Here is a 13708-nt window from a genome sequence, read left to right as displayed (position 1 = left end):
ACTCCCTCCATGCCATTTATCCCCAGGCTGAATCTCGCCAGAAGATGACAGTGTCTGAGCCTCCACTACTTGCTCCAAGAACCTTTCATTTACAGTTACGAGCCCTGGGGATGGAGAAGAAAGAAAACGCTGGCTAAAATTCTCTTCTTCATTTGAAGAGAGCAAACCAAGGCGATGCCCTTCTTTCCAAGGGAGGTACTTAGCCTCCGAGTGCTGCTGCCCTGCTCTTTGCCAGTGATTTTTCATCTCCCTCCCCTCTCCTCCTTCCCCCTCTCCCATCCGGCAGATGCAGAGCTGCCTGGCCCCAGAGCACAGGGCTCTCACTCCACATTTGCTGCCAAGCGCAGTTCTGCCCCTCCCTGATTATTTTTATGAAAAATCATATTTGTTCAACCCAGGGAAACACAGATCCTCTCGGGTTATTACTTTCCCCAAGCCAAAGAGCATGTCCAGGACACAATCCAAAGCGTGCGTGACAGTCAGAGCAGGGGATTACTGAAGTGGTGGCAGCAGCACAGCACATCCCCTCCTGCCCCGAGCCCCTGCACACACATCTCCCCCATCCCATCCCATCCCATCCCATCCCATCCCATCCCATCCGTGCTGGGAGCAGTGTGTCTTTAAGAAGAGCCCCTCTTCGGGCTCTCCCCTCTGCTGGCTCCCAACCTCTCTCTCTGCCTGCAAGCCTCAAACTGCCGGAAATCCCTAGCATATCCTCCCCGGGCTTTCTGCTCGCGCTTTAACACTCATGTGCTGAAGTATTAATAGCAGCTGGCAGCGCAGAATGAAAGGCAAGGCAGGAGGAACCGGGCTCGCACCCTCCCAGATAAACCTTAACTCTTCCAGGGCCCTCCACGGCCTCTCTCCAGCCCTGACTCTCCCAGCCTGGCTCTGGAGCCCTCTCACCAGCCACCCTGCCCCAGCTCACTGCTCGGGGACCCCACAAAAGCAGGAGACTCCTGCAGGGCTGCGGTGATTCCCAACAGTATCGCTGTATTTGCTCCTCTTTTGAGTGACGTTCATTTGCTCCACACCCAGCAGCCTCCTGGGCAGCTGTAACAGATTCCACCTGGCAGAAGGAGCCATCGGAGCAAATGAAGCCTTTAAGGGAGTTTAAGAGGGGCTCTTAAGCAGGCAGAATAAATTAAGACAGACTGCATCAAGACCTGCACGCACCTTCAGGAGCTGCCTTTCTTATTTCTGGGCTTACTTAAGCAGGCAGTGCCCAGGCTGCACTGCACCCTGCTCCCGTCCAGCATCCCCCGAGCAGCTCGCCCAGGGTTCACCCACCACACCACGGTGCCTCCAGCTCCCCTAGCAGCCCGGGGACCTGCACACCATAACCTGCTTTGGATCAGAGAGTCAGTTACAAGAAACTGAAGCCAAGGAGGGGCTGCTCCATGGAGCCAATCAATCAGGAATGCCTCTTGCTACTGGTGCTTTCCTTGGACCTCGTGCATTACTTTCATGGCTACCAAATTTTGGCAGGGAGACCTCACGCTTTGCAGCTCGGCCCCAAACGCCTACAGCGCTTTATCCAGCTGCAGAGCTGCCTGGCAGACACAGTCCTGTCACTGCGGAGACAGGCAGGAAAGGCTGCACTCCCATCCTTTTTGCAGTCCCGGGCACAAGATAAATATAGCCAGGAGTAAATCGGTGCTCCCTGCCCAAGGTGCAATTAGGGGTTTTGGTAAACGCCAGACACCGCCGGACACGCCGGCTCAGAGCATGCCTGTGGTGTGCAGCCGGGGCTCGGGACCTCGCCGCTGTGCCCACGTGGTGTGGGCCGCCAGGCTTTGAGGGGAAGAGGGAAAGCTGAGCAGCTCTGCCAACGTGCCCAAGAGCAATTTGCAAACTGACGTTTCAGCAACAAAAGGGACGAGGAAAACAAACGCCATGGGGATGGGGAGACGCACGTAGCCGACGGAGAGAAGTGTGACCACACGCAGCTGCTTAGGTAACCAGCACCACGGGAGTTAGCACACCCAAACCAGGTCCAGGCACACCAGGGTGCTCCTTCCTCCTAGGAGCAGGGGTGCCCTGCTCCACACCCCACACCTTGGCTGGAAGCAGCACCTTTGGCTCCCTTCAGCCCCCGGAGGGCTCCTCGCTGCCTCCATCAGCTCCCAGCAGGGGCTCAGCGTGGCACCTTGGGTCAGCAACGTCCCAGGGCAGCCGTGCCCCTCACAGGACCCGTGCTGGGGCCAGCAGAGGTGACAGCAAACTTACTGCTCTGTGTCCTGCTCTAGAGGATCAGGCTGTTATTCCTCCATCCTTCACAACGGGATGAAACAAACGAAGTGAATCGGATAAAGCCACATTTCTGTGTTGTTTCTCTGCTCCCCCAGCTCCCCCCTGCCGCAGCTGATGTGAGAATCTCCTGAAAGGGCCCTGGGAAGTCCCTCCAGAGACACCTGGTCCAGGGACCATCGGTAACCTCCCCAGGGACAGCCCAGCAGCAGGTGCACGCTGCACTTCTGCCTCTCCTGTCCTCGGGAGAGCACTACAGGGCTTGTCAGCACTCAGCAACAGCTACAGTGAGGAAGATGAATACCCTAAAACACAGCCAGCAGCTGAAGCTGTTTTGTGTCCCCCAAACGTTACAGAGCAACAACTCAGCAGGTGAGGAATGACTGCAGATTTATATCGTTACCACCTCTCTTTTCCTCCCACCAGAGCCCCCGGTGCCAGGTGCTGCAGGATGAAAGCCAAGCAATCTGCTTGCTCACCTGTCCAGCAGCCTTTTGGGACTAACTCAGACCATCACAACAACACAAGGCTGGAGATGATTCACAGATATTGTAAAGGAAGAGGATGACAAGCCAGTGCTCGGCACATCCCCTCTACAGCAAACAGGCCCAGGGCACCTATCACTACTCCTTAACTTCCTAGCTTGCACACAAGAGCCTGGCTCCCTCATTCACTGTAACTAATGCACATCTCCACTCGAAGCATGTGGCATCCCCACAGGACCATCCCAGGCAGCTCCGAGTCCACGTGCCTGCGTTATGCAAGCACAGTGCTTGTGTCCGTGCAGGAAACCCAGCACCTGAACCAGGAGCAGCCTTTTCTCTTTAACTTCTTGTTGCCTGGGCTCTGGCTTTCCTGCAAAGCCATGCTCCTGGAGCTGCCCCACGGCAGGAAGGACTCTAAAGTGACCAGGCTTCACCTTTTGCTGCTTCGCCTCTGGATGAGGAAGACTGGGAGGACACGTGTCAAACGAGGGCTTGTCACTTGGGAGCCCGAGGAGAGCAAGCGGTGCATGTGCACGGGGACGCTCTTTGGCACGGAGACCCGCGCAGCTGGTGTGACCAGTGTGGTGCTTAAAACAAAGGGGAATAGAGGCTGCCCGAAGAAATCTGCATGACCTCATCTAGGGACACATCCAAAGCAACCAGGCCGCAGCCACAAGCCTCGAGTTAACCCTTCTGCAGCTCTGCCAAGGAGAAAGGCGCAGGCTGGGAGAAGCAGCAGTGCCGGGAAGCCGTGCGTGCCCCCAGCTTCCAGCTGCAGCACCAGTGCTGCGCTCCCAGCCTGGATCCTGGTGTGCCAAGAGGAAACTAAAGTGGGATTCAGTAAAGGTTAGGATTGTCTGAAGGTCAGGACAAAGGTTTACAGGAGGGGCTCCCACACTCAGCTCACTCAGATGCCACGATTATACACGGAGGGCTGTGCTGCGTAGTGGGGGTGCCCATGTGTGAGCTGCAGGAGATACCTGACAGTCCTGGCAGTATTTCCCTGGGGAAAAAAATCAAAAGACCTAATGGCTTTTATAGCACTCTGAATTAGCCTATGTAACTACATATGTTCGTCTATTGAGACCCTGGCTTTGGACATTTCTTTTATTTCCGCTATTCTGGTTCACCTGCAACCTAACATAACCCCCTTCTAAAGCTGTTCTCTTGCAGACTCTAAGCATAAAGAGAGGAGAAAGCCTCAGGCCAAGGGACTGAACCGAAAGATGGAAACAGCAAGAGCTATTGCCGTGATTACCTTCAACTCACTGCATGAACTGGGTACATCACTGCAACATCTGACTTCAGCAGGGTTCACTAGTTTGGGGTGCTCCAACATAAGCCGTGCCCACAGCCGTGCACCCACCCCCAGGACACACAGCTTCCCATTGCAGTGCCCACTCACACACACTGTCCCTGGCTGACAGACAACTGAGGAAGCATTGCTTTCCTCTGGCACTGCCGGAGCCTTTTCACAAGGATCAGTGTCATTAGCAAGGGAGTTCTTCATCCTGTTTTAATTCCACAGCCCTGAACATAGAGCTATAATTGGGCTTGACACCACCACCCACAAGCAGCAGCTACCGGCCCCTGCAGGGACATCCTGGGGCCCTCTGCAGCGTGGTTCCACCACCCCCAGGACAAGGCACAGGCTCACACCGTGACCAGAAACTTTTCTCTCACGTCCCGTGGCCCCAGGACCCTGCTTGCCCACCCACTGAGGCTGCTGTCTACCACCGCCAACCTAAAGGGTGGACAAGGGGCCCGAGCTGACCCAAAAAAACACACGGCCTGGCACGGGACTGCCTCCAGGCTCTATACCCGGCAGAAATATTTAAACACCATGAGACGAACCGCTCTGATGAAGGGTTTCATGACATCAGCGAGCGCCCCTTTATAATGCAACCCAGATAGCTGGCCTGGAGCTTTACGCCTCTCTAAATTATGCCCTATGCTTCCAAAAAGCACCGAGACACGCTGTGGTTGATCTCCGGCCAACTGCTGAGGATGCAGAAGTGCGGCCGCTCGCGCCCCTGGCTGGGAGCGCTGTGCCTGCCCCACTGCAGCTGGCCCTGGCAGCCTGCCCCTGCCTCGCTCGGCTCCGGGCGGCCTTGCAGCGAGACAAAAGCCGGCGCAAGGAAAAGCAGAGGCACCTGTTCCCCTGCCAGCCCTGAGAGGTTTCTCACCAACAAAGCACTTGACCCCGAAACAGCAGCGGCGTGGCAGCAGTTGTGCCGTAGCACAAGGGGAAGGCATCCTCCTCCCGCCCCAAGCTGCCTTTACCTTCAGAGAGCCACGCTGTTTTAGCTAAATCAGTAAATTCTACCTTTTTCTTGGACCCTCCTGCATTGCCCATGCAAGAGGAGGTCCTTCCTCTTAGCAAAGCCCAACCTGTAAGTCTGGAAGCAAATCAAAGTCCGGAGTGCAGCTGGCTGCCCAAGAGGAACACGATGCCGATTTCTTCCACTCCAACCGCTCTGGGGCTGTTTTCTGGCCTGCTCGGGAATGCAGCTCTGCTCCGGATGGCAAGTGTCAGCAAATATTTCTCTCCTTCAAATTCGTCAGGTACAGTTGTAGGAAAATGAGGTGGGAGTAACTTCCCTAACACACCGCTCTTAGCCTTGCAAAAATATTACCCTAAGCTACCAAAAATCAGGTGACGGTGGCATTTTAGGGGCCAAAATCCCAAACCACAGCAGAGCCTTTTAGGAAGGGCTTCCCACTCCTCTCACTGCCTGTTTCCAGCCATGCACTGAACAGAGCCTCCAAATCACTCACAAAACGCTCCCAAGGGCAGGGTTGCGTGTCTTAACCAAGGGGTGGCGGTGCCAAACCCCAAATTCCCCTGCCCTGGCTCTCATGCTGGGGCCCCTCCAGCCCCACTGCTGCCGGGGGGAGCCGGGACCCCATGGCCAGCATCACCCCAGCCCACGGCAGATCTGTAGGGCAGAAGGACCAGTGACCATGGCATCTCTTCACATAGCAGCCAGAGTCCCAACTACAAGCTTGAGGCACTCGAACACTGTCTTATCCTGGCGTCTCCTCCCCAGCACAGTTCTCAGGAGGTTGACTCCACTTTTGCAGCAAAAGAAAAAAAACTGAGACAAAGCACAGGATTCCCATACTCCTGAATGTAGCTGCCTAAACAAGTTACACTCCCCTATAATCTATGAGGATATGGGTTCCTTCAAGAAACTTACACTTCCCAACCTCCAATAGGTGTTCTGGGATGCTTTCTGACAGCCCCCAGCTCTCTCCACGGACCCACAAGAAGCCCAGATGGGTCCCAGCACAGCGGCTTTCCCAGGACTACCCAGCAGACCCGCACAAAACAAAAACTGAAGCTCCCAAGTCCCAGAATTGCTGCTCTCTGAGCGACGCTGGATGCCAGTGCCACACAACCGGGGACAAGAAAAACCAAGAGGAGTCACATAATAGGGTTCCCAGAAGAAGTCAAGGCCAGATCCAGCATCCTAATGTCACTGCGTGTCCCTGGGCTAAACGTGGTCTGCGGATGACTGTGGAGCTATCTAGAGCCCAAGAGTCAGTGGCTGTGGAAATGCATGTCATCCCTTTCTTTGTTTAGGGTGGCAAGGAGCCCAAAACAACCCCCTTCTGTGACGCTTCATTTACAGCCACTGCTCAGTCATCCCAGTCCCAATTTATCTTTCACAAGAATAAAAACTTCTGGGTGCAGGGCCAGATGTGCAGAGGAGAACATTTGGATCCGAAACAAGGGGAAATTGAGCTGCAGTTATACGGAGCCATAAATATTTACTGCAGTGTAAACCGGAGCACTGAGTTGCTCATTTGATTTTAACTTGAGAAAAAAGACATTAAAATTTAAAAGGTCTCTCACCAGAAAAGTGGAAAAGTATATAATTAGAGCCTAAAGAAAACAGGCTTGAACAAATGTGCTGTGTCTTTCAATTTAGATTCTCCACACTCCAGTTACCTTTGGATCTGTACCAAATCCCCTTTCTGTCCTTGGACATATGTATACGAAAACACACGATGCGAGGGCTGCGACGGCAGTTTTGTTTTTGCACATGCAGGAGATAAACACGCGATTCAGTTCAGAACCAGCAGCTTCTGCAACGGTGGCCAAGTTTTGGAGCGGCAGCTTTGAAGAGCAGCTCAGTTCCCTGCTCCCGGGCTGAGCGCGGGGCGGCAGCGCCCAGACCAGCACTGCGACTCCACGCAACGCATTTCTCCAGCCATTTGATATTAGTTTGTGGCACAAAGGCCTGCTCTGACCATATTTACATCCTATCAGCTATACATCACAACACCCACGTAGGAGACCTCTGTAGGAGATAACTGCGAGGCTCCCGATCCGGAGCAGCGAGTGTCCCAGCAGCAGGATCGTGTCACGGTGCACGACGTCCCCTGTCACCTTGCCTGGGCCATATCTGGAATACCTGCCTCTGCGCTTATCACTAGCTTTTGATGAAGGCCAGGCAGGCAGTGTCACAGCTTCCCAAGTGTTTAAGTGCACCCTTGACCAGATGTCTGTGACTAATCCCCATGCCGCATGTGCTCATGCCTCAATACAGCAAAATGCTGAAGTCACCGCTCCAGAAAGGCTTCCCGAGGGTGGCTTCCCTCCCCCCCCCCAGCACAGAGGGAAAAGCTGACAATGATTGTTTTGATAAGTACATCTGGGAGCTGAGACAGGATATGAGGGCTGAGAAGATGAATTGAAATAGCAAACAGAGCCCAGAGGGAGCGACTGTGAGTGACAGAGACCAAGGGAACAGGAGTGGGTGGAAGCCCTGAACCAAACGTGGCCAGCACAGGGTGCTGAGGAGGCAAGTGGGGCTCTCGGGGTACAGCAAGCAGCAGAGGTGACCGTCAGCATCCCAGAGAAAGTGAAGAGGCAATGCCAAAGGGGAGGTCGTACATCTCATGTAAGGAAACGTGAAGGAAGATAGCTGCACCAAAAGAAAGATGAACATCCATGGTGTACACGGGACCACGATTCCAGAGCCAGATGCTTCCCGCAGGTGCTTGGACCCTGGAGCAGCACAAGTCCATCAGAGGGACTAGCAGAGCCAGCAAAAAGGGCCAGCAAAAGGAAAAGCCTAGAACTGGGCTGTCTCAGCTTCCTGTTGTGTGCTTTAGATAAGAGGGAAATTTTCTGCTCGCAGGGGATAAAATGGGTCAGGCCAATGCAGGCCAGCATCAGGGACCTGTCTGTGTGCCTGAGCGCTCCCAGTAGTGTCACGCACATGAACGACACAGCAAATGGTCTTAGGTACCCCAAGCACTGAGACTGCTGCTTTCCAGAGGCTGGGAAACACCTTCTTTGAGAAAGGAACCCTCCCACTTGCTTCCTTCTGAATCAGAAACAGCCTCAGAAACATTAAACTGCAATTAGGAGTGTAAATTAGTCACAAGCACACATAATCCATAAATCTCCACATCCAATAAAAAATAATAGCTAAGGAGAGCAAGAGAGAGCCACTAATTGCTAAAGCTATATTTCAACCTGAGGCCATTCCTGCTTTCTGCTACCTGGTGTCAGACCCCTTGAACTGAGATGGGGCTTTCTAATTATTCTCACTGGGTCATTATTCAGTAAGTAATTAATCTTTTATTTTATATTGCTCTCTCTTTTCAGTTATTTTATATATACTGTTCTCTTTTCTATACATGCTGCTCTCTCCCTGCAGCAGAGAGCTCTGCATCTATTAGCAGCCAGTATTCAATGCACAGGAGGCAGGAGATGTGCTTTCTGGAGTCACCTCTTGCATTCTCCCAGCCCATTTTGTTATCGTTGTTTGTTTTTATTGGATGAGGAAGATTCACAAGGAAAGATTCACGTAACTTACTTGGACTCGTCTGGTCACTGAGTCTCCGCAGTCTCCCACTGGAAGTCCGGGTGATTCCTAAAGCAAGAAGAAGGTTTGCATGGGCTAAGGGAGTTCATGTGGGGAGCATATGTGGAGCAATCTCCACGCTACGACTACATCTGGTAAGGCACGTATTCTGTTGGGAATCTCCTAAGCGATCTGCGAGGGAAGGAATGTTGCACGTAATAAATGTAATAAAAATGAACACCTCAGGGATGGGGCATCCACAGCTGCTCTGGGCAACCTGTTCCAGTGCCTCACCACCCCATGAGTGAAGAATTTCCTCCTTATATCTAATCTACTACCCCCCTATTTTAGTTTAAAACCATCCCCCCTTGTCCTATCATTATCTGCCTGAGCAAAAAGTTGCTCTCCATCTTTTTTATAAGCCCCTTTTTAGGTCCATTTGGATGCAGCTGGCATCCTGGGAAGGCACCATCTCTGAGAACCCTGCTGTGGGACAGGACTGGCCGAAACACCTGATGCATCACTTGTTGCAGGCAGATGCTAAACCAGAATACAGCGATCCAGATGTTAGGCTAATTTTGCTAAGTCTTTTTTCAACTCAAATGTTTTCTTTGTGTTCACTGGGGTAGCAGATGGTTAATTCACATGCATTGTGCTGGAGAAAGATCGTGCGGAAAGCTTAGCTTACCCTTCATCACACATTACTTTGAAAGACAAAAAGCAGACAGACCTGTCTCCTTCACTCCCATAGCAATTGCTGTCTGAAATAGGTAACGCCTGCATGCCTGCTAGTCTCCCAGGCTCACAGAATCACAACAGGATCACTCAGGTTGGAAATTACCTTCAGGATCACCGAGTCCGACCATCACCTCGACCTGCCGAGTCCCATCACTAAACCATGTTCCTCAGAGCCACATCCACATGTCTCTTAAATGCCTTTGGGGATGGGAACTCCACCACCTCCCTGGGCAGCACGTTCCAACACTTGACCACCCTCTCCGTGGAGAAATTCTTCCAAATGCCAAATCTAAACCTCCCAAGATCAACCTGTGACTGTTTCCTCGCTTCACACAAGACAGAAGAGCATGCAGCTACAGCATCATCTCTAATCCATCAGCAACTCGCTCACTTTCTCTGCACTCCCAGCAGCTTTTTGGTGAAGTGGTGATGGCCACAACAGTCATCCCCCTGGTGGGCCAAAAAAAATCGACAACAAAAATTCATGGCAACAAGCCTTTGATTACAGCCTAGCCATCTGCAGAAACTGTAACCCGATCAGTGCCTCAGCTTCTCTTTTTTTTTTTTTTTTGCACAATAGAAGTGGACAGGAAAAGAATCAGCACAAAGCCTGCCAGAGCACACACCAAGACTGTCAATTGGGATATCTACTCTGCCAACAGGTAAGAGACTTCCAGATTTGTTAGGCGGTGTTATATAATTACAAGTGATAGACTTTAAACAAATATCCCCTCTTCTCAACATCCACCAGATCTGTTGGACAATAAGCAAAAGGAATAAAGCAGCACCATTATAAGCTGCAAAACATCCCGAAACTGTGATATCTGACACAGCCACAACCTTACAAATCTTGTCAGCTGTAGGAATTTGCATCATACACAAAAGAGTAAAAAAAACATAAAAGGCAGGAAAACTTTCATACCAGCGAGCCCGCGATGGAGGGAGGGAGGGAAGGGAAAAGTGCTGCCTGGCAACTTGACATGGAAAAAATGTCTCATGCTTAGAAGCCTCTGCTTGTATATATGCATATGTGTGTGCATTTTCTCTCTCCCTTTCCTTTTTTAATATAAAAAGCCTCTGTGCCTACGAAGCCAGGCGGCTGAACCGCAGGGCTGGTCCCAGGGAGCAGCGGAGTTGCCTGGCCGCAGGGAGCCCTGGCCAGCACCGCCCGGAGCCGTTCCCCCACCCAGCTCTGCACCCTGCCAGCAGGTCCTGGCCCCCACCAGCCAGAAACCCATCTGGGACCATCCAGCTGTGCTGCAAACACCCAGGTCATCCTCCCAAGAGCTTCACCTGCACTGCCACAGAGCGCTCTGCTGCCGCGCACATCCCTCAGCCCGCAGCTTCCATTACACTGAGAGAAGGGCTGAAATTTCCAGGCGCTCGTGCACTATAATCAGCATTAAACATTTTAACCAGCATCATATTTTTGTTTCTTTTAAACACAGTGCCTCATTTCTTCTCAATTATTTCCTCCTCCTAAATGCCTGTTGCTCTGGCAAGGATGACAGGGCACGCTTCCCGTGCCCAGCAGGGTTTTAAATGCCACTTCTTCAGACGAGCTGCAGGAGAGCTCGAGTCCTGGCTCAGCTCCTTGCAGGGAACCAACACCTCTGCTCTGCGTGCAGGCAAGGTGCGGCATTGAAACCTGGCTTTCATAATTGCTGAAAAAAAAAGGAGGAAAAGGTCCCTTATGGGTGGCACGCTGAACAACGCAGATATGCAGCCATGCTGAGCTAGTTAAATACATCCTTTTATGTTCAAAGACTTCATTCAGTCTGCGGGAAAGCAGGGTGGAAGCAGAGCGAGGAGCTTACAAGCTTGGACAGGATCGCACATAGGAAATAGGCTTTATTCCCTTTAGCAACAACTCCAGTGGAAAAACACACATACGACTTGGAGCGTCCAAGGCAGCCTGGCCATCAGAGCATCCATGCACGACTGGCTGAGCGTGTACTTTTATGCAAACATTTCTGAGAGGTTTGCTTCTCTGCCCTGTCTCGCAGGTTTTCTCTGGGGATCTGCAAATACCACTTGCAAGCTTTTTAAATAGGTCACCGAAAAGGTGGGCAAGAAACCGACTTGTATTGGAGGCAGGAGTAGAAGGAAGTTTTTCTGACGGCTGCTGCTCCAACCCCTGGGCCACACAATAACCCACAATAATGCTGTTAATCCCCTTTCAACAGAAGGGGAAATAAGGAGCAAACCACCAATTCATCCAGGTTGTCCGACACCTTAAGAGTGAATCTGGAAAGGGGAGGCAGTGCCCCGGGGTCCCAGCCCAGCCAGCTACCCGTGGTGCCACGCTGCCCCGCCACCGAGGGAGGATCCGGGCTCAGTCCTGGAAAGCAGATACACAGCAGGGAAAGCTGGCAGGCCGGCAAGGCAGAAGAGAAGATCTGTCAAAAAAAAATGAGAAAGCAATAGCTAAAAATATGCTGCTCTGAACACGCTGCCAGGAAGCCAGCAATGTGGCGTGCTGACAGCATTCCGGGGTTACCTCTATTTATAGTGTGGATGCAGCAGGCTGAGCCCCAGTTTTCGGCTGTGGGGCTGCGAACCAAAAATCAAAGGTTTCCACCCCAGACATAGCGTCTATGAGCCCTCCCTCTCAACACTGTTCAAGTGCCCTCGGGCCATCCTATAAATTTATTGTAGCTCACTGGCCTAAGAAACATAATGAAATGTGCTTTATTTGGTTGAAATTTGGAATGCTTCCCCACACCCCAGCAGAATGACTTCAAACTGGAAGAGTCCAGCAGCTAAAATAGGTCGATCCAAGAACAGCTCATTCAACCCGGCGGATGTGTCACAGCAGCACAGAATTATAACTTTCACAGAGCTTAGCCTCACCTTGGCTCGCTGGCTGAGCAATACTTTTTCACATTCCATAACTGAGGACTAATTCCCTCCAGATCCGCAGGCTGGGCCCACATGGCACCCGAGGAGAGCAGCAGCACCAAAGGCTCTAGGGAGCCTGCTTTGGGAGGGGGGTTGGACCCAATGATCTCTTTGAGGTCCCTTCCAACCCCTACAATTCTGGAATATAACACGCCATGGATGTACAGCATTCCAGCAGTGAGATGGGAGCATTTTGTAGATACTTGCTCCCATGCAGGGTGTGCAGATGCAGTGCAGGGCAGCAGGGAGACCGAATCCGGTGTGCCTGGGAAATCTATCCTTACTGCAGCGTGCCTTTTCCAGTTGGCTTGGCTGAATCTGAAGCTAGCATTAACAAGATGTTAGACGTGCCAGAGATGTTCAACTGCAATACAGGCAGCATGTACATTCACCAAAACAGATCAGACTTTTTGCATGGTAAATCCCAAACTTTCTACATGCACTGGTAACAAGACAGGCCACTTGAAATCTATTTTCGCCTCGCAGTGAGTAGTTCATGCCACTACACTCATACCATGTAGAAATCAAAGAACAAATGAGCAATTTCCATTATGAAGAGAAACCACGGGGTGAGGACAAACAATGGAAGATGTAGCCCAGGAACTCGCTCTCTACACATTCCAGTAAAAACAAAAAAACAAACAAACAAAGGAACCCAAACCAAGCAAGGGTCGTGGTGGAACGGGATGGGCCAAAACCAGCAGGAGTCGTCCCACGCTGCTGGAGTCAGCAAAGCGGCACCAGCTCATCCGAGCAGCCAGCACGACCTTTGCTTCCGTTAAATGTAGTTACTGGTGGGTCTGAGGTCAGAGAATTCAGCTTCCTTCTTCAGCATGAGCACAGCAGGGTGTCCAGACAGCACTGGAGATGTCTCCATCCAAGACCAGCGCCCTCCCACAGTCACCCAAGCTCCCTCCTGCGGTGTATGGGTCTGGGCCAAGCCACGGAGCCCTCCCCAGGCCCCACCAACAGAGGAGCTGGGGTTGGGAGACCCCCAGCAGAACAACACCTCGGTGGTGTCCACAGCACAAGCAGTTTTGGAGCAAAAGACAGCATTTTAGACTTGTCTCTCTCCAGCAGCAGCCCCCAGCCCCATCTCCTCTAATCCACCCTGCCCTCCGCACTCTCCTCCACTGCCTGCTGGGGCGGACATGGCACCAAGGATGTCACGCTTGCCCTGCAGAGGATGCACAGCTGGCACAGGTATCCAGATGGACTGCTGCAAAAGTTTTCCACTCCCTTTTGGGATCTGCATATCTGTCATAATACTCTCAGGATCATCTGTTCAGGACCATACTGTGTGAATTCTCCCTCACCTTATCTCCATCACAGGTACTGCCTAGTTAGCAAGAGAATTGCCATCATCAGCAGCTGCATCCCTTCCTGCTCCACACGGACAAGCTCTAAAAGCTCCTTAGATAAACGACTGGAGAAGTCTTCATCAGTACTGGAGCTCTGAGCAGAGGGAGGAGAGCCCACTCGGGGCTCAGTCCGCAGTGCACAACCAGTGGT

At 52.2% G+C, this 13708-nt stretch overlaps 1 protein-coding gene across 6 annotated transcripts in view; it reads right to left on the bottom strand.

The window, feature by feature from the left end:
- Positions 1–13708, bottom strand: part of SEPTIN9 (septin 9) — a 174274-nt gene that overhangs the window by 139898 nt on the left and 20668 nt on the right. For 2 of the 6 annotated variants that reach the window (XM_035561910.1, XM_050714359.1), the window contains exon 2: positions 8570–8626. The exons of 2 other annotated variants lie outside the window; for them this stretch is intronic. In XM_035561910.1, coding sequence (XP_035417803.1) covers positions 8570–8626 — 57 coding nt within the window. Of the gene's footprint in view, positions 1–8569; positions 8627–10217; positions 10287–11588; positions 11694–13708 lie in introns of those variants that run through there. 2 more of the 6 variants (XM_035561915.1, XM_050714357.1) reach the window with 2 other exon arrangements.

The sequence above is a fragment of the Cygnus atratus genome, chromosome 18 (assembly GCF_013377495.2).
Source record: "Cygnus atratus isolate AKBS03 ecotype Queensland, Australia chromosome 18, CAtr_DNAZoo_HiC_assembly, whole genome shotgun sequence".
NCBI classification, from domain to species: Eukaryota; Metazoa; Chordata; class Aves; order Anseriformes; family Anatidae; genus Cygnus; species Cygnus atratus.
This window is presented reverse-complemented; position numbering and strand designations above follow the sequence as displayed.